This window comes from Delphinus delphis, chromosome 1 (genome assembly GCF_949987515.2).
Source record: "Delphinus delphis chromosome 1, mDelDel1.2, whole genome shotgun sequence".
NCBI lineage: Eukaryota > Metazoa > Chordata > Mammalia > Artiodactyla > Delphinidae > Delphinus > Delphinus delphis.
The window spans coordinates 149,767,381-149,788,736 of NC_082683.1; the positions used below are offsets into that span (position 1 = coordinate 149,767,381).

The window sequence follows — 21,356 nt, forward strand, 5'->3', positions numbered from 1 at the left end:
AATCTTGACATCTGGGCCTCCTGATGGCCAGTCAGCAGGGAAGACAGGAGGTAGGCACAGAGAAGAATCCATGTCTATAAACATCGGTTGAATGCCTGAATGAATAAAAATACTACAGCCCGGAGAAGGGTGAAAGAACACTGGCCTGCAGAAAGTGAGGACAGAGAGGATGGCACCCAATCCCGGGATCCCTGGAACCTGGGCTGACCACCTCTCTCCCAGCATCGGGTTCTTTCCCAGCATCGGGTTGTTTTCCCAGCAGTGGGGTTGCAGCAGCAGTAATGAAAAAAGCCCTTCAATACAGGAGAGCCCTTAGATTTACGAATGAAGAAAATAAGTGAGGCCCAGAAAGGTTCAAGGACTGCTGAGGACCACACAGCCAGGTAGGTCTCTCACATGCCAGTCCAGTTCTGTTTCCCCTGCATGGAATTAACTGGTCCCACGAGGTTCAAACCTTTGACCTCAGTCCCAGCAACATGAGGCTCAATACTGGTCCTCTTGCAACACACAGGAACAAGGCCAGCAGACAGATAGATCACCTTGGACTGCATCTGTGTGTCTCTGCTGTGTCTGGAGCTGACGTGAAGATGCCAAGAACTGTAGGAGAGCTGGCAAGCTCCACATCTGTCCCTCCCTCAGTTAAAGTTCTCCAAGGGGCAGAAGGGTCATCTCCACAGCACAACAGGAAAAGGAGGGGCTCTGGAACTGGGAGGAGGAGGAGAGGCATCAATGGGAAACTGTGGTCAGGGCCCTTACAAGAACGAGAACTCCGTTAGCAGAAACATAAGGTGACAGCTTGAGTCAGCAGATCCGAGTGGGTAAAGGGAAGAATGCCCAGAAGGCTGTCCTGAGAATGGCTTTTTAGCAGACAGGAGGAAGAGCAGGGAGAAACACTTAGGGGGACCCTCACTATAGCCCTGGCTCATTCTCAGAGAGCCCAGGCAAATACTGCCCCTCACCCAGGGCCACCCCCCTCCACCCTGAGGATCACTGCTAGTACCTTATACTTATGTAGGCAGCATGCACTATTACTCAGTTTTCACACCTTTGTGAGGCAGCTAGGTATAATGCACAATGCCAAAATACTCTCTGAATTTTTTTTTTAATGGCAGCATATAGTCACTACATAGAACTAAGAGGATACAAAAATAATGGAGATGTGGGTCTTCAAGGAACTTACAATCCAATATCTCCACTTCACACATGGAGAAATACATTTAAAATGTGAAAGAAAATGTAAGAGTGTCTTGGCAAGTGTGACAGGGAGGGATGGCGGAGACCTGCTTCTGGCATGAAAGGCTTCACGAAGGAAGGAGCAGCATGTGTACCGGGTAGAAGAGGCAGATACAGACGGGCTGGGGACGGGGAGCATGGGGTGGGGGTGGTAAGGGCGACATAGGACGAATGGGGTACAGGCCACGGGTGAGGGTGTGGGGCTGGAAAGCAGAGCCCCATAAGGAAACAGCATATATAAGCCACTTAAGCTGAGGCACAGCACACACTCAGAAAAAAACAGACTGGGGTCAGATCTGAGAAGGATTTGGAAATCTCCTGAACTCTGCGTCCAAAGGGAACCCATGGAAGGGTTTATGCTGGGAAGCTACATGATCAGAGCTGGGCTTTAGGTAAACTAATCCCCATGCTCTCCAAGGAACTGAGGGGGCAAGACCTCATTCCAGGCCGGGGTCCTCAGGGTCGGCCACATGTTCGAAGGCCCAGCCCACCCCCACCTCTACTCTCTAGCCCTTCCTTCTCTAATTACACCTCCAACTCAATTTTATTTTCTTTTAAAAAATCTAAAGCAAGGTAACCAAAAGAGACCATGATAGCAGGGGAGATGAGGCACAGAGGAAGGGGAACTCACAGCCCCTTCCTCCTCCCTAAGAGCACAGGTGACTGGAGTGCGGCCAGGGGGAGGGGACACAGAAGCGAGGAAGTCCCTGGGAATCCCACAAGGGCTCCAGTGGAAGGGATATGGTGCTGGGGAGCCTGGCAGTCAAAGGGAATAGCAAAACGACATTTCCGTAAGCGTGAGAGTTTGCAAAGCAGGTTACTCTACGCACTCATTTTGCCCCGTGGCCTCCAGCCTTCCTCAGATCCGGGGGCCAGTGAGGAGAGAAGCACAACGAAAGGTACAAGAAGACCTTGCTCCCCCAGGCAGCAGCCTGACTGCAGCAAGCTCCAGGGCACACTGGGCCCTCCACCAGGCCACCTGCATTCCTAGGATGCTCTAAGTTCCACACACGTGGCTCCAAGCGCCCAGGGCTCCCCCTCTTTCTCCTGCCCCACCCCCCAACTCTTTGAACTCTGCAGAAATCAGGCATGACGAGCAATCTGCAGATTCTTCACTTAGAAACGCTTCCCTCACCTAAGGCTCCTGTGAAGCCTGCCTTTAAAATCCTTCCTTTAAAAATCCCTTCCTCTAAGAATTACAGAAGCCAGGCAAGGAGGCCCAGGAGAGGGAGAGAAGAGGGAGGGCATGGCTACTCCAAGGACAGGGACTCCTTCTGTCAGAGTTAAAAATAAACTCTTAGCAATTTACACCCAACTCCTCCCCTCCAGAGGCCAATGGGCCTTGGCAGATAAATCTCTCCCTGCAGAGGAAATGAGGCCCCAGGGGGAAAGACAGGAGTAGGCAGTCATGGAGACGTGGTCTGGGTATGTAACTCTAGCTGAAAGCAGAGGGTCCCCCAAGTCCTACCTCTCCCATGCACTCCTTCTCCCAGATAAACCCTAATACCAGAAAACACAGAATCCTCCTATCCAACAGGATTAGTACCAACACCTGCCCAAGGATTAGAAAAATCAGAAAGAAGAGAATGTCAAAGTCAACTAAAGGAAATACTCTGCCCAGTATCTATCAGTTAAATAGGTATCTCAGCTACCCGAGCCCGTTTCCTCTCCTCATTCTATAGTGCCCCAGGATCCCCGGGCAGTAGGGGAAGAGGCCACCTCGATGGACCTCAAGGGACACAGATCACCAACAGCCCTGCCCCCCACAGTCAGGAGGTAGAAGACACCCATGCTCTCTGTGACATCCTGCAGGTGGCTGAGCTGGGAGGGCCAGAGGGGCCATGGCCTGACTCATGAAACAGGCCCTGAGAGCCAGGGCCCAGTTATTCTTGGAAGCCAAAGAGATGAGGTCACACTTTTGAATCTGGTAACCTGAAGCCCCATGCTTCGGAGGTGGAGAGTATAGCTTAGCAGCAGGGCAGGAGTCCTGGGGCAGGTAGCACCTCAGCCACAGGGCGTGTGGCTGGGTGAGAGCCTGGAACAGCCGTGCTGGACTCCTCTGCTCATCCCCACACTCCTTCTGCCAGGGAGGCTAGCTTGCGGGTGGAGTCTGGAGGAAGCCAGATCTGGATGCAAGCACACACACAGTCTAACGGTGCCAAGCCCGCTCACCTCCTCCCTGGCTAATTCAGCCTTCCCCGAGCTCCACGGAGCCTCCACACATAAATCTCGACACCTGGAGAAGCAGCAGCCACGGCTCACTCTCAGCACTCAGAAAAGCCAGTTGGCCCCAAACCACCCACCAAGCTCAGGCTGGAAGAGAAGGGGGCCGGTGGGGAGGGTGTGCAAGTGAGTGTGAGACACAGCTCAGCAGTGTGGCAGGAAGACCTGGGACAGGCGTCAGGGCCTGGCTGTGGGGGGAGACTGCAGCAGTGGCAGGTTTATTTTTAGCCGTTGAGACAGAGGGGCTGAGTGACAGTTCTGGGCCCTGGGCGGGAGGCCCGGTTACACATGTCCAGTGTGGGCTGGGAGCCTCATAACAATATGAATAATCAAAATGGCAGCAAAGTGATCAACTCAATCACCTCCTGGGAGGGCCCGGGAGGGTAAGGAGCCCCACAGGAGCATGAAGGTGGAGAAGCTGGCGGGGCCGTCAAGGGCTCTCCTCCCACGCCCCTCTACCTGTGACTAGAGAGATTTCGCCTTTGCTTCAGGTTCAAAAGAACCATCCCGGACATAAGCCAAACAGAGATGTTCGCCACATCTTCCCGGAGACAGAAAAGGCTTCACCTTCACTCCTCACCTCCCTGGAAGAGCCCTGGATGGACACTGGCCATGGAGATGCCTGGAAACGTCCCTCAAGAGTAAGATGCCCTTTCATACGATCCTTCTGGACAGCTCAGGTTCCTGGCGGAATGAACACACAGCTTGGCTGGTCTTAGAAGGGAACGTCAATTACAGATAAAGTTGACCTTGGAGCCACGTCCCAACCTATACAACCTGGCAGACGGCACATTAAGGTGTTTACCGGATCAGAGAATAAAGACCCCCAAGAACTCTGCACTGCCAGAGGGGAGCACAACCCTATCCCCGCTTCCACTCAGTCTCCTCTTCCTCCAACAAAGTCTTGTGGCCTGGCACTCAGGACCTCAGTCCAAAGCTCCAGGGCTAAAAGCACTGCTTTAGCCCTGAATGGCAGGAAGAAGAGAAACGAAAACAGACCTCGCTAGGCATCTCCCACTCCTCTTGCTTCCTCATTCTCCTTACATCCCTTAGTACCCAGTCCTACGGGTAAGAAGTGGTACCTGGATGTACATCCTAACTTCCCCATAAACTCTGGGAATCAGTCCCCAGCTCTCACCTCAGAACAGCCCCAAACCCATACTATAACTCCAAGTGAATTAGAAGAAGGCACCCATCTGTATGGACCCAGTCACACACCGAGGCAAAGCCTGACAAATGGACAGTGAGTTGGATTAGAGCCCTCCTCCTCCCTCAGCCAGGTGCCCTGTGCCGGGCACAGCCTGCACAGCCAACTGCAGCAGCCATGTTTGGCTCTGTAACTTCAAACGGGAAGGAGTTTCAGATGGCGAAAAAAAATGAAGAGTTTCCATCTCTACCCTGAGCCACCAGAACACTAAGATTCTTCTGATTTCAAGGAAGGAGAGGATTCACACCCCACTGAGTTACACAGTCCATCCTCTCTGCTGAGGCACTTGCTGGAACACTCACCAAGTCTTCACACAAGGGAAGGCGCAGCTGGTCAGGGATGGCTATTAATTAAGTGGACGGGAGCTGCCCTGCAACGCAGCAGCGAGCCTATCAAAAGGGCATCCAGGCTGGCCCAGACGCTGCCGGCGGTCAGACGTGCAGCAAGTCAGCAAGCTCTCCTGCCTCCTGCCTCCAGCACAGCCCTCCACTATCCACACTGCCGTGTCCCAGGAGCCACTGGCAGCCTGACCTTCTGATGTGTACACTGAGGCCTAGAAAGTTTAACTGACCTGTTCAAAGTCACACAGCTAGTTAGCAGGGCACCAAGACTAGCTCTATCTTTCTTCCTTTCTCTCTCTCTCTCTCTCTCTCTTTCGAATCTAGCACATAACCCATGGTATCGGGTTCATCCCTAGATATTTATATCCATACATATCTTAAAACACAAAATATCACTATTCCCCTAAGGACTAGAAAAGGTATAAAATCTGATTTTGGTTACATATCTGGTGTACATCGAGCTGCTCAGTGGCATGGTCCCATCTCAATACCAATGTCCCCGTTTCTAAGATGACTAATGTAGAAAGATCCTAGTGACCAGTTAGTGGAGATGAGTTTTGCACTGCCAGCTCCACAATCCCCATACTCTTACCTCTAGCAACCAAAACACCAAAGGAACCCAGACCAAGAGGAGGTCCCAGTGAACCAGGTCCCAAGACACGGCTCTGATGCTGATACCACGTAAGACCTTGGATATACCACTGAAACTTTCTGGACTGGCCCAGCCTCTTCCTCGGTGAGGTGGAAAGGGTCAAGAAAGATAAGCAGGGAGTGTTGTGAGCTCTAAGGAACTATGAGTTGTGGGTCTCTTTGCCACTGAGCCTTATTTCATTACCAAGAGCAGCTGCAGCCCCTTCATACACGAAGAACAGCTCTGCCCTGCCCACCCACTTCTGTCCAGGACACTGCAGCAACTGGAAAGGTGCAGCACAGGGAGGAGGGGAAAAAAGAGACCCCACAGGATCCTTGGGAAGGCCTCATGCAGAGGAGAGGGAGTAGGAAAGTATGAATCCTGTGCCACAGATGTCAAACTACCAGGGAGAGTCCTGCATCAGAGCACAGGAGGGCCACTTGGGAATCGTGAGAGGACTCAGATGCAGATACTGATGCCCTGTCTTCCCCGCCATGGCTGGCATTCCTCTTGGCACAGACTCCACACATCCCTGAGCTCTGCAGGTAGGGAGGGGGCCTCCGTCATCCCCAGGATGTGGCCAAGGGTTAAGTTTGCCTCCAGCAGTCGTGAAGCTTGGCTCCTCCAGGCTTCTCCCAGAATCCCCTGCACCTGCTTCTTAAATAAAATCGTCAACTGATGATGGCCCAACTCCTCAGATTCCAAGCAGTCAAAACATCTTAATTATGAATACCAATACCTTCATCCTCTAAAAAGGACCCCTTCATTTCCCAGGCACCCATCAATATTTGGTCCTGAGGCCTGGGGCTGCTTTTCTCCCCCTTTTGTAAGCCACTGATCCCACATCTTAGCTGGAGATTATTTTCAAGCTCTATCAAAGCCCAGAATTCATAAGTGAAAAAGAACCATGAGCCGCCCCGGCTTTGATCCTGCCTCAGTGGATGTCAAGAGCCCTGCTGCAGTAGACAGCAACCAGGGTAGGGCCCAAAGCAAAGAACAGGGTCTCTGAACCCAGAAGCTACACCTTCCCTCAAAAAACCACAAGCCCCAACCTTAGAGATTTGTAACCTTTCTTTATAACATCCTGTTAGTTTACTTCATGCTCCTCAAACACTTTAAAACCTGCTTTTAACACAAAGATCGGTTAGGCTCAATTCTGAGTCACCAGCCCCACTTGCTCCTTACCAACTGATCCACTCTCCCCTCAGCTGCCCCGAGGGCAACGCCACCATCACCTCCTGCAGATGTGCTCATTCCTCAGAGACTGTCCTCAGCTCCTTCGGTCCTCACAGATTGCCTCTTCAAAGTTCTTCTATTCCCAACCACACAATTTAACCCCTAGACCAGCAAAGTACAATAGAACTTTCTACAAGGTCAAAAATGTTCTTCTCCACTGTCCAATTCAGTAACCATTAGCCACATGTAGCTACTGAACACCTGACATGTGGCTAGCAACTGATTTTTAAATTTAGCTTAGCTTAATTTAATTAATCAATTTTAGCTAATTTTAAATAGCTATACATGGGCATTGGCTACCATACTGGACAGTACAGCCCTAGACTACATTTGTTAATTTCACCTTCTCCAAATAAGCTTCCTGACCTCCAAAATTTTAAGGCCACTTTCAATGTCTGTATCCTCCATACAACAAAGCATATGGTAGGATGCTCAGAGAATTGTTAACTACTGTAACAACAGTGGAGATAAAAGAGATTGGTTGATTAATGAAACTTTCCTCACCTTGTGATTCCATCCAGCAAACTGCCCCTCACCCAGCCACAAACTCTCTTGCTCCCCGACCGGTACACAGCACGAGGCGTGCTGGAGAGGGTGCAGCCTGCACTGTGGGGATGTGGGAGCCCCGGCTCTCCCTCTCAACCATGAGAGGTTCTGATCAGCTCCCCTTCAGAACACCAAGGAAGCCACATGGCGGTGACACAAAGTCACCTGGAGGGAGGACTGCTGGAGAAAGGCAAGGAGAAGGAACAGTACTTTGTTTCCTCTAATCCACACAACGGAAAGACAAACAGAGATAAGTTATGACAACATTCTATATTTTGTAAAGCAATAATATGCTTCACCGAATCAGAGTCACACGGCAGAGAGGGACAACGGTGCTGGCTTTAATTAAATTTGTTCAGCTAATACCTAGGAGTCACCATGACACAATGAAGCAGTAAGCAACTGAGGAACCCCACAGGGAATAGGACCAATTACTGCACAAGTGAGCTGAGACCAGGCGTCCCTACCAAAGAAATAGTGAATAGAATTCTCATGTTCTTGCACAAAAAATAATACTAGTAAATAAGGTTTCTAGCAAACACTTCCTAAAAAGGGGAGGGTGTGGTAAAAAAAAAAAATGTTTGTTACTGAAGATTCGAAACTCATGGAGCTGCTGAGTTGGTTTATAAGCTGCCTCTCCAACTCTGGCAACCTCTGCTGGGAAGCCGCTAAGTCCCTACCCAGCATCCCCTGGCCGACAGTCAAGGAGGGCCTGTGGTGACAGTAGCTCCTCGGGCTTGAGAGGCTCTGGAGCAGCAGCCCGTCCCAGGGCCAAGCCTGCTGATGTCAGTGCAGTACCCAAGTGGGAAGCGGTCAGGCGTCCTGGGTGCTAATCCTGGTTCTGCCCAGTGCATGGCTGTATTACCTCAAGCAAGCCTTGCTCTGGGCCTTGGTTTTCTCATCTGCAAAATGAGGGGGTTGGATGAGATGACCTCTAAAGTCCCTTCCAACTCTGAGAGAAGTATAAGTATGACTCAGATCTTCGCAAAAGCAGCCAGGAGAGATGGTGAGGCAAGGTCACAGCACCCACCAAAAAGCATGTAAATGTTACCTCTCTCAGGTGGAGGTAGAGAAATAGCAGGGCGGAACGGGACTATTTTTTAAAGCACTGATTACATTTAATAGGACTAAGAAGTCACCAGACCACAGACAGGGAGCAGGGCATCAAGGCAGCCGCCACCTCTCACCAACTCTCAGGGCTGTGAGATAGCAGATATCAGAACCCCCATGACAGGCCCTGCTGCTGCTCTACAGCTCTTTGACCTAACTCCCCAGGAATGGCCTAACACCCCGGGTAGAGCAGAGGTCTCCTCCCTTTTTCTTCAGGCACCTTTCCGATGAGGCAATCCCTCCTGCCCCACCACATCTTCCTCCCTTGCTTAATAATCAAAACACTCCTGGTTTTGAAAATCATTTCAGTACTCAGCACCTATGGTTAAGTTAATCAAGATTCAAGATCTAGAAATCTCTTTGGTGTGTGTCTCTGGAACAGAATTCTTTGAACCAGATTCCCCCCACAGCTATAATTATGTCTCAGCCAGTATTTGGATATTGGAAGCGCTGTTGACACTGCTATCAGTCTCTGAATGCCTCATCCCTTCTTTCTTCCTCTATTATTAAGTTTTTACACAAAGATATGTGGGAAATCTACAGTTTAACAGTTGAGTCAACTTGTAAGATCTGGGAGCAGGCTGCCTGTCAAAACACACTCTGACTTCAATCTTCATCCACTTCTAACCTGCGAAGGACAAACTATGAGTGTTATTTAAAATACTCCTGGATCTTTAGCACAGGGAGATCAGCTCGGTGCTTTGTGACTACCTAGAGGGGTGGGATAGGGAGGGTGGGAGGGAGGGAGATGCAAGAGGGAGGAGACATGGGAACATATGTATAGGTATAGCTGATTCACTTTGTTATAAAGCAGAAACTAACACACCATTGTAAAGCAATTATACTCCAATAAAGACGTTAAAAAATAAAACAAAATAAAATACTGCTGGATCTTTCCTTTCAAAACCATTCAAAGGGAGAAAAAAATCCAAATCTCTCTCCGATTAATTACAATAGAAATCTGAATTGCCACCCAAAAGCATTTTAGAGGGTGGTTTTTTGTGTCTATTAAAAAGAATAAGGAGCAGAAGTTGAGAGCTTTTGTTCTGAAGTCTTTATACCATATTCCAGCTATCCAAGAAGATGAGCAGCCAGTGTCCCCAAACTGCTGATGGGTGAAGGCAGATGGCGTCTCAGAGGGGATAGAAAACTCTCCTGGAAAGAATGTCCGTCACTTCCTCAACAGTACAGGTTAACTGTGGTCAAACAGTATTCACTCAACTCCACTCCCCGAGGTCAGAGCCATGGGATCAAACAACCACTCTCCTTCCCTGCCCCCAGTTATGAGCAGGGAAAGAACGGTCTAAGGCACAAGTATTAAAGGGTTCAGGATACTGATATATTCCTTCTCCAAAAGTCGACATCAAACAACCAAAAGCCCTCAGCAACAGCTTACAGTAAAAACCAAACAAATCTGACAGTGTTGAGGCTAGCTGAAGTTCTCCCCCAAAAGGGAGGATGAAAGCAGCAAGAAAATAATTTCAGAGGCCTTAAAATCTGTTAAGTTGAACATGTTTGTCTTCTACAACCCCCAAGTACCAGGGTCTTATTCTATCTAATTATATATTCCAACATTTCCACCCATAACACATATCTGAGTTTTGTATGAATAGCTGAAACACAGCTAGCCACAGGGATTGAGGGGGAAAAGAAAATATAACACAGGAAGTATTTTACTCCTCCTCCAATCATTAAGACACCCCAGGGGAAAAAGGCGTTTTGGGTCACCTTTAGAGATGTGGTTTGATCTGAAACCCCTCTTTGGGGAAAACCTTCTTCATGACCCTGAACATTGGCTCACACTGCACTGGCGACTCATCAGACCTCCAAGTCCATTCTGTTTAACTTCCGAAGTAGATACTCTCACTGAAATCCCCATTCTCCCCCCTACCAGATCCCCTTAAAAAAGAAAAGAAAAAGAAAGAAAGAAAGAGGTTGGTTTTCCCCAGCTCTAGGAAAACGCTCCCTCCTCTGTCCACCAATCGCCCTTGTCCAGGACTCAAGTGGCCATCTCCGATTTGCGGAATCAGCACTGGGCCAAGCCGTGGTTTACGGACCCGGTTTACAATGATCAATGGAGCTATGGGAACAGCAGACACCGCGAAGGAGCCTGCTGGCCTCCCATCTGGAGCCTCACAGGCACTGAAGGTAGGAGGGGGCACGCTCTCGGATCAAAACAAACCCTCCCCCGCGCCCGGGGCGGTCGCGGTGGGGATGGGGGGGGGGGTGTCGGTGTCCCAGCGGAATCTCCAGCCTTGCACCTCCCCGGCCGGCGCGCCCCAAGGCAGCACAGCCGCACTCGCAAGGCCCAGGGAAGTGAAATCACACATTCCGGCTCCCAAATAAGGAGCGAGGCTAAATAAACCTCTGAGATACGACTTCTCCAAACCAACCGACCAACCAGCTCAATGAGTAATGGGCCTTTTGTGCCCACAGAAAGAAAGAAGGGAGGAAAGGATAGGGAACCACAACCCCCGAAAATCACTTCCATGAGACTAGGGGGAAAATTAGCAGAAGTGGTCCCGAAGCCAACCGTTGCGACTCGGCTGGATGCCGCTCAAACCCAAAATGGCAGGGTCCTCACGAGTCCTCTCGAGTCCCCGCCACTCACACCCGGAGGTGACCGGAAACTCGGTCTCGGCTGTGTGGTCCGCCGGGACCTGACCTTCCCGCTGCCCCCCGCCCCCTGCCGCGCACTTGGCACCCCTCACGCGCGCGGGACGGGCAGCCCCGCCGCGGCCACTCCTCCGCGGCTCCGACGCCAGACCGAGGAAAGCGTCGGCGCGACCACGCTGAGCCACCGAGAGCTTAGGCCGCTGCGGAGTGTCAGGGGTGTCCCCGGGAGACCCCATCCGCCCGTCCTCCCCTCCCTCGGGCCCCAAACCTACTTTTAGGGCGAATTTCTCCTGGGTCCTCTTGTTGAAGATCTGCAAAACTTTCCCGTTGATGCCCAGTCCCAGGACCTGGGTGGTGACCTTGTAGTCGTCGATGATGGCGTTCTTCTTGATCTGCAGGCTCGACTTGACGTGGAACTGGGGGAACTGCTGCGGGGGCTGCGGCGGCGGCTGGGCCGGGGGGTGAGGTTGGGCCGGGGCGGGGGGCTGCGGCGGCGGCGGCGGGTTGGGGAACATCGCCGGCGTTGGACAGCATGGTGCGGTGGCGGCGGCGGCGGCGGGCTGGGGAACAGCACCGGAGTTGGACAGCATGGTGCCCGTAGGCGCGAGAGCAGCGGCGGGAGGGCCCGCGGCGGGCCCCTCCTCCGGCTCCGGACGGGTTCCCCGCCACCCCGAGCCCGGCTGCGAAGTTTGGTCCGGGCTGGAGCCGGCTTCCCCGCCCCGGCCCGGCTCCAGGCTCGGCGGGTCGCGGGGCTCCGTGGGTCCCGCTGTGCGCCGCTGGCGCCCACCGGCCCTGCTCCCTCCCTCCCACCCTCCCCCCGGGGGCCAGGCGCTCGGTGGAACGCGGGACGGAGGGGCCCCGGCCGGGGGGGAAGCGGCCGCGCGACAAAGTACCCAGCCCGAGGGCCGGCGGCCGCGTCACAGCCTCGTCTGCGTCCGGGGCCGGTCCTTAAAGGGGAGGGTCGGAGGGGGCAGGGCTTGGGGAGGCGGGACGGAGCTGGGGAGGCGTGGGCGTGGGGGAGGGGCTGGCCTTAAAGGGGAGGACGCAAGGCTTCCGGAGCGTGAAGGGCCAAAGCTGGGGACTGGGGCTGGGGACAAGGAGCGGGGACCGAGAAATCTTAGTTCTTAAATAATCAGGGCCACGCAAAGGGAAAGGGGAGGCGTATGAAAGTAGCTGCATAATCAGATAGAAAATCTACTTTTCTCCAATTGTCTGGCTCTTTTAGAGAGCAGCAGCTGAGGGTGTATTTCGAAGGCGGGGGATGACTAGCAAGTATGCGCCAGATGAGACCTCCGGGGTGACCTGGAATTACAGAGGCCACTCATTCTCGGAATAGGGTGAGGCAAATATGGAATATTTTAACTTGAACACTTTCCTCTGAGTTTTGCATTTCTTTTCTCACAAATTCGGTGCACCTCTCCCAGTGGGAAGAATAGGGTGTGGAGAGAATTCCCTGAGATAATGTACCAAAAAGGGAACGTCTGGGGAATAGGTCCTGATTTCCAATGTGGAAAAGTTAGGCCCTAAACCTACAGCCATAAGAAATGGGTATTTTTGAAGAAGCCAAGTTCTAGTCCAATTTAGCCCCCTGTCTCTGAGGAAGATACTAAGGATCTAGCTGGACCTAAGCATAGCCCAGATCAGGGGAGGAGATTGGGGAGGCCCTAAATTTAAGCTGCCAGAGGGTGTTGATACATATTCTGATGGGCTTTGGGGGATGATCATGAAATAAATTCCTGCTGACCTCCTCCCCACTCTGACTAGTAAAACAGCTCAGAAATAAGACAAGGAGCCTGAGGTGAAGACAAAACCTCAGCTTAATTACTGATAAGGCCGAATTAGAGAATGTGACTTTACCTGTGGCCACACGTGGCCCCTAACACGTTCCCCCAACACTCTAGAGCCCCCTTGTACAGGGAGACCTAGCTCAGGGAGAAGCAGAGGAGGGAACATCCTAAGGAGAGGTGCCCTGGGGACCGAGCCCAGGCAAGCATGGAGTGAAGGGTAGCCTGAAAGGTAGAAGTTACCCTCTTAGCAGAGTCCCTTCCTGGGACTCACTCCAGGGCCCACTCCATGGACCAAGGAGAAATATGAGTCCCCTAACACAAATACTCGCTCTTTCTGAGCACAGTTAATTTAGTGTACACCTTGACTTTGTGCAAGGTGCCGTGCTCAGGCCTGCAGTGGTGGATGGTGTTGATCTGTGGAGGAGAAGAGAGGTACAAGCAGACAGCATCAAGAGAGTGGCACTGACACAAGTCTGGGAGGTGAGGGCAGAGGGATTCTCCTCTGCAATAGCAGGTGGTGGAAGCTCTCCTCTCATGCTAGAGGGTGGATAAGTTAGACAGTTCCCCATTCCTCTGACTCCTCAAAGATAAAAAGACAGCCTACGGCCACAGAGATTGGAAAACACCTCACCCGTTCTGCAGCACTACTATCACTTCCCTTAGGCGCACAAGGGAGAAGCCCAAGGACTGAGAGAAGGATGCAGGGATGGGGAGGTGGAAGCACCTGCTCCTTGCTTCTCATCTCAGCTGGGCTGGGGCTGTGCAGGGCTGAGAGTTGGTCTCTTTTCCTCTGCAGAAGGTCACCAGTGGCTTCCTACTGCCTGGTACTGAGTTTTCACCTGCTTCCCTCCACACGGCTAGAAAGAGGATAAGCTCTTTTTGCCCTTTCAGAGACAGAAGGCACAGTGGAAAGAGAATAGAATTTAGAGACAAATGACCTGAGTTCAAGTCTCTCCTCTTTGTATCTGAAACAAGGAGAAAAATAATAAAATTGAATATCGGGGCTGAGTGAGAATTAAATGAGGTAGTGTTCATGAGAACTCCCCAAAAGCTAGAAATGATCATGAAATAGTAAATCTTATAATGACTGAGGCATTGCTGGCTTGCTCCTCTGCTCTGTGCCCACTGCATGGGGATCTGCCCCTGATATCAAAGCTGCCTTCCTATCTAGCTGGGACTCTGGGGAGATGCTGCAGCCCAGTGACCTAGGAATAACTAGACAACTGAAACCACAGCTGGGGATTCCTTCTGGAATTACAAGGACCAGTTAGGCCCAGGGGGCACACAAGGACTCAGTACATAGAGATTACAGAAGCTGCACACACAGCACCCAGAAAACATATACATATATCAACACAAAGACATAAGTGCAATGTGCCTGGCATGTAACAGACATGGAATAAATGTCTAATGGATGGATAATAACTGGGGAGTGAGATGGGCTAAAGGAAGAACCTAAGATGGGCAAGAGATCCAGAGTCTTAAGTTCCATTCCAGTCCTAACTAACTATGTAACCTCATGCAAGTCCCGCGCCCTCTCAGTTCCCTCTTTCTCATCTGTCCAACAGTGATGTTAACATCTGTCCTGCCTCCCTTGTAGAGCTATTGTAAGAATAAAATAAAATATTTTTCCTTAGGACATGGAAGTCCAAAGTCCTATTTGTATAATACCAAGCTCTCAACCATCTGTAATGAACTACTTAAACAATTTTTATGGATATGTAGAAGCACTTCAAAAGTTAAAAGTCTATGCAAATAGAAAGTACTATTTTTGTCTACTATTGACATGCAAACACATATGCCATGAATACTGTACACACAAAGACAATTGAAAGACCTCAGGTACATAGAATTTGGTTAATTATAATCCTCCTCATCATTGAGTCATTGGTCCATCTCTGCTTTTATTTAATTAGCTATTAGTTTGGTTGTTTTGTTTTGTTTTGGGGCAGGTTTTTTGGCTGCGCCTTGCAGGGATGTTAGTTCCCTGACCAGGGATAGAACCCAGGCCATGGCAATGAAAGTGCCAAGTCCTAACCACTGGACCACCAGGAAAGTCCTTCGTTATTTTTAATAATGCAGTAGGCACCTGTGAATCCACTACCCAAAATGAAAACTAGCACTTTGACAGTAGCATACATCTAACTAGGTGGTTCCTTCATTCATCCCCAACCCACCTCTGTTTTCTCTGGCCAAGATAAACATTATCTTGAATCCTAGGTTCATTATTCCTTTCCTTTCCTTTTATGTAGTTTTATTTCATAAGGACACATAAAGGTGTCTGACCTTCATAAAAGGTGAAGCTCATAGTGTCTTAAAAGGGAGGTGGATAGGGTTCCCTGGTGGCGCAGTGGTTGAGAGTCCGCCTGCCGATGCAGGGGACACGGGTTCGTGCTCTGGTCCGGGAAGATCCCACATGCCGCAAAGCGGCTGGGCCCGTGAGCCATGGCCGCTGAGCCCGCGCGTCCGGAGCCTGTGCTCCGCAACGGGAGAGGCCACAACAGTGAGAGGCCCGCGTACCGCAAAAAAAAAAAAAAAAAGGGGAGGTGGATATGGGTGACTTTATCAGAAAGATGAGGTTAAAATAAGGAAATGTCTTGTCATAGTTTCAGAGTATTCGCCACCTCCTCATGATGACGGTGACGATGATGATAATGATGGCGATTGTTGAGTGCTTACTCTATACCCAACACTGTGCTCAGCCTGCCATTGTCTCATTTAAATCTCATGAGGGTCTGTGGTAGAGATTGCTGGCTGTTTCCGCCAGTATCCATTTCCCCCTCTTTGATAGTAAATAATCTTCAGTATTTAGCTAAGCACATGACTGCCCGGAATAAAAACTACATTTCCCAGCCTCCATTACAGCTGTCTGTGTTCATGACTTGTAAATGGAAGCTGTTGAGAAAAGAGGTAAGTCCTCCTCCTTCTCGTCCTCTTTTCTCCTCCTGGTGCCCGGAATAAAAATGTAATGGCTGGAGGAACCTCCCTGGTGGTCCAGTGGTTAAGAATCCATCTTGCGATGTAGGGGACGCCAGTTCAGTCCCTGGTTGGGGAACTAAGATCCCACATGCCACAGGGCATTACTAAGCCCACGCGCCACAACTACTGAGCCCGAGTTCTGGAGCCCTCGCGCACCACAGCTAGAGAGAATCCCGAGCACTGCAGCGAAGAGCCCACGTGCAGCAACTAAGGCCCAATGCAGTCAATAAATAATTTTTTTTTTTTTTTATGTAATGGCTGGAGCTTGAGCAGCCATCTTGAATCATGAATTTGGAGACCACAGGTTGCGGATGACACAGCAAAAGGATAGAAAGAGTCTATGTCCTTCTATCCATGGAGTATGCATAGAAAATGGAGCCTGGATCCAACGTATCAGCCCTAAACAACTTACCCAGCCTTTATATGAAATAGAAATAAATGTCCTTCTTATTACAGCAACTGATGTTCTAAGTTTTCTATCACTCACATCCAAATCCCATTCTAACTGTTATACAACCCTATGAGATATGTACTGTTATCCTCATTTATCTATTTTAAAAATGAGGAAACTTAGTCCTAGAGAAATTGAATAACTTTCCTAGGGGTACATAGTTAGCAAAGCACAGAACCCAGGTCTTTCTGACCCAAAGTCCATTTTCATGGCCCCCACTCTAAATCCTAAGCAGACATACACCCACATATCCTTCTTGATGTCCAAAATATGGTATCTTGCCATTTCTGGGCAGGAATGACCTAAAAAGGTATGGCCTATACTTTCCATTTTAGATAAACTTTAAATCTCCCACACCTCAATTTCCTTCAATCTTGACCTAATCTGTTACAGAGTATAGGTCTGTGTTAATTTGCATGACTGTGTTATATGACAGGATTACTTGTGAATCCATGGCAATATCTCTTCTCAAGGCTTCCCCCGTCCTGCCTTCCACCATCAGAGAGTAAAAATTTCCTATTTTGCTGTGATATGGCATTATGAATGGATGACAAAGGGTGAAAATCTATGGAGGTGAATTTCCTGCAAATTTTCAGATAACACGCTCTTGATGAAATACGATCATCCGCAAGCTGTTGGATAGATATATGCACACAGATAAACTGGGCTTTGTATCTATTGCTGGGGCACACAAACTACTGCCGAAGGCAGCACGATTCACAGGAAAAGCTCTCTTCACTGAAAGCTCACTCTTGGAAAGGAAAATGACTTGAGGCCAGGGAGAGGTAGTCTTCATCTTATAGGCTAGTTTTTCTTTGAGAGATTGAGAAATTCTCCAAAGCAAAAATGACAGATATATAAGAATTATTCATCACAAAATTTCTGAAATCTCTGAAAGTGCTAGGGACTGATCCACAGAAAGAAATTTTACCCAAAGTAAATATTGTGGGCAATGCCCTATGTGAGGACATCTCAGAGGGGAAGAAATGCTCTGCTCCTCCACCCCAATGCCCTTATCTGCACCCCATCCTTTGACTGTTTAATGCCACAGCAGGGAGCAGCTGGAGCAGAGGGAAAGAGAAAGAAGGAAGTACCTAAGGGGGAACAGAAACTTAGCCTCAGCACATCGACAGACATGACCTGGTCCAAAGGGACGGAAAACGGGACTAATTAAGACTACAGGTTGCCTAACTGTAAATTCTGTGCCTTAGTCTGGGAAATGGAGAGGAAAGGGGTAAATATTCCATCATAGTCAAGATAGCCCAAGACTGTTGTCCCATATTAAAAGCTTTGCCCCTCCAGTCTAGCCTGTATCTGGCATGTCCATTGCAATTCAGATGAGCATTCAGCCTGGATAGTGAAATGGGGAAGGGAGAAAGGTAAAGGGGATTTGCCATCCAGGAACACAACCAGGGTGTGTCAACCCAAAGGGTCATTGGTCTTTGTCTGGTAACCTGCTGACCCCTGGAATTTTTTTCCATCCCTCACTTAAGATGAGTAAATGGGAGTGGGAAGGTAGGAAAAGTAGGAAGAGATGGGGAGGGGACTGGGTAGCGATTTCCTAAGTGTATAAGAATAAACAGCTTCCCGTGAGACCATAATTTTGAGGCAGCGGAACATGGCGGAATCAAGTCCTGGGTTCAAATCCCACCTCTACCACTTACTACTATAATAACTGCACCTCTGCATTCTTTTTGTATAATGAAGGGGGAGATAATATTCCCTAGATTAATATTCCCGTGCCAAGTTTTGAGCTGTTACTGACACATACTGATTGGCCTCTGTGGAGCAGTTATTATGCAGCAGGTACATTCATCTCTTTCAATCCTTTCGACAGGCTGTACTTAGTATTATTTCTGCTATTCCAATCATTGAAAGCACTGTGGCTCAGAAAGGTTAAATACCCGGCCAAAGTCATCACAATAGAGCAGAAGAGCTGGAATTCAAAACTCATGCTGTTTCCGCTCATGTCAAAGTCCATGTTCCTAAATGCTCCTGTAAGTTGCATTTGGCTCAGGAGAAGGAAACAGTCTGCAACCTGCATCTTACTCAAATTCCAAAGACTCTTCCTCCAAGACAGAGAGTTAAAGGCAATGAATAAAGCCATTTAAGCCGTAATGAATTTAGGATCCTAGGATGTATAAGCTTTTGAGAAATGACTTAAATATATGAGGTACATGTGGCATAACCCACATTTTGTTTTGGTTTTGCTCATTAAATGACAGAGGTAGGAGCTAACTTTTTCCCCCATGTTTCTCTTTAGGTTATGAAAACTGTAATATTGTAGAGATGAAAAGGACCTATGAAGACCACCTGATCTGTCAACTTTCTCAAAAGACCACACCTACATGTAGACAAGTAGGTGTGTGACCTTCAAAGCTTTAGGCTCTCAGAACTTCCGGTGTCTCACTATATCATGAAAGGAAGTTCTTCCTTTTGTGTGACCTATATAGTACATGTTGCGGGCAAGTCCCTCTCATTCCTGGAAGCTCGCTCATTGATGCTGGCCAGGGATCTCCCCACAGCTTTGGATAGATGTCTAGAACCCTCCCTTCACTGGAGCAGTAGGTGCAGGGGAAAATTGGATGTGCTGGAAAAGAGAAGTTGGCATGTGGGCCAGCCTGGTACCTGCACCTGACCCCCACCATCAACTTTGCACCCCCTTTCATATCCACAAACATTTACTGAGCACCAGTTCAGGTCAAGTATTGTACTGGGCATAGGAATGCTCAGAGGACCCTGATGGACCTTGAGTGCCTTGAGAAGTTACATATATATATATTTACATATATATGTAAATGGTGACATTTATGTATACACATAACATAAAATGTATCATTTTAACTATTAACTAGTTCAGAGGCATTAAGTACACTCACGTTGTGCAGCCATCACCACCATCCGTATCCAGAACTTTTCATCTTCCTAAATTAGTTCTCTGAACTCATTAAATAATAACTCCCCACTCCCATCCTTCTCCCAGCCCCTGGCAACCACCATTCCACTTCCTGTCTCTATGGATTTGACTACTCTAGGAAACTCATATAAGTGAAATCATACAGTATTTGTCTTTTTATGACTGGCTTGTTATACTTAGCATAATGTATTTAAGGTTCATTCACGTTGTAGCATGCGTCAGAATTTCCTTCTTTTTTTTAAGGCTGTACCATTGTGTGTATATATATATATATATATATATATATATATATATATATATATGTATGTATATACCACCTTTTATTTATTCACTCATCCCTCTTGATGGACACTTGGTTTGCTTTCACCCTTTGGCTATTGTGAATAATGATGCTATGAACATGGATGTACAAATATCTGTTTGAGTCCCTGCTTACAATTCTTTTAGGTATATACCCAGAAGTTGAATTGCTGCATCTTATGCTAATTTTATGTGAAATTCTTTAAGAACTGCCATGTTAATTTCCATAGCAGCTGCATCATTTTACATTCCCATCAGCAATGCATAAGAGTTCCAATTTCTCCACTTAGCTAACACTTGTTATTTTCTAGGTTTTTTGGGGTTTGTTTTTGGTAATAGTCGTCCTAATGGGTGTGGCCTTGAGAGGGTTTAAGTTTGGGTCTTCAGGGCTCACAAACAGGAGAGAGTCATCTAGAAAGTTCTCACCAAAGAAATGACATTTGACCTAGGGATCTAAATATGGGCAAGAATTCTCCAGGTAGGGCTTCCCTGGTGGCGCAGTGGTTGAGAGTCCGCCTGCCGATGCAGGGGACATGGGTTCGTGCCCCGGTCCGGGAAGATCCCACATGCCGCGGAGCGGCTGGGCCCATGAGCCATGGCCGCTGAGCCCGCACATCCGGAGCCTGTGCTCCGCAACGGGAGAGGCCACAACAGTGAGAGGCCCGCGTACCGCAAAAAAAAAGAATTCTCCAGGCAGAGGAGGAGAAAGGGGTAACACTAAACAATGGAGCAAAGGGAGACGAGAAATTGCACAGCCTGTTTAGGAGCAGCAGGTGGTCAGCACAGGCTGGAATGCAGGGTGTGCAGGGGAGAGTGTCAAGATGTGGGGCGAAAAGCAGATTTAAGGGCTAGACATTCCACTAAGGCTTTGGACTTTGGGCAACAGGGAGCCATTGGTAATACTATGTGAAAGTGCTGTGCAAACTTCAACACATGATATAAATGCAAGAACTTAGAACAAAAAAGAAAGAAATGTTTTTAAAGAAAAAAATGGGGACTCCCCTGTGGTTAAGACTCCGCCTGCCAATATGCAGGGGACATGGGTTTGAGCCCTGGTCCGGGAAGATCTCACATGCTGCAGAGCAACTAAGCCCGTGCGCCACAACTACTGAGCCCGCGTGCTGCAACTACAGAAGCCCAAGCGCCTATAACCCGTGCTCCGCGACAAGAGAAGCCACTGCAATGAGAAGCCCGCGCACCGCAACGAAGAAGAGCCCCCGCTCACTAGAGAAACTAGAGAAACTAGAGAAAACCTGGAACTAGAGAAAACCTGCGCGCCACAATTAGAGAAAGCCTGCGCGCAGCAGCAAAGACCCAACACAGCCAAAAATAAATAAATAAATATTTTAAAAAATAAAATAAAGAAACAAATGTACTAAGACTAATACACATTACCTGGAAATTGGAGGCAGTTTCTGGCAGAAAGGACACTGGGCCCCCGGAGTGCTGGTTCAGGCCAGCCCCCTGGTGTTGGGTCCCAGTGCAAAGGTGGCCAAACGACCCACCCATGTCGACCTCTCTGATACAGAGGGGCTTAACTGTCCATGAGATGGGAGAGTGGCCTTCCAGGCCTAGAGGGTCACAGGTCCCCCCTCCTTCCTCCTGGACCACTGCACTCAGCAACGTGTCACCTTTTAGTGCAAGATTCCAATTCATTCAGACACTTGGAAAATCCCCCCAAGCAGCCACCTGCCTCTGACAGCCCCTTCTAAACCTGAAGTTGGACCCAGATGAGGCCTCCCCAATGCAGCTGCCTCACTGTCCCTTCTGCCTTGGGGG

The 21,356-nt window shown here is 49.2% G+C and overlaps 1 protein-coding gene across 1 annotated transcript in view; it reads right to left on the reverse strand.

Annotated features, from left to right (window-relative positions):
• The window catches only part of MAPKAPK2 (MAPK activated protein kinase 2), a 45,385-nt gene extending 33,455 nt beyond the window's left edge, over positions 1-11,930 (reverse strand). The window contains exon 1 of the mRNA XM_059995738.1: positions 11,416-11,930. Coding sequence (XP_059851721.1) covers positions 11,416-11,733 — 318 coding nt within the window. The 5' untranslated portion in view covers positions 11,734-11,930. The remainder of the gene's footprint in view (positions 1-11,415) is intronic.
• Between the last annotated feature and the right edge of the window lie 9,426 nt (positions 11,931-21,356).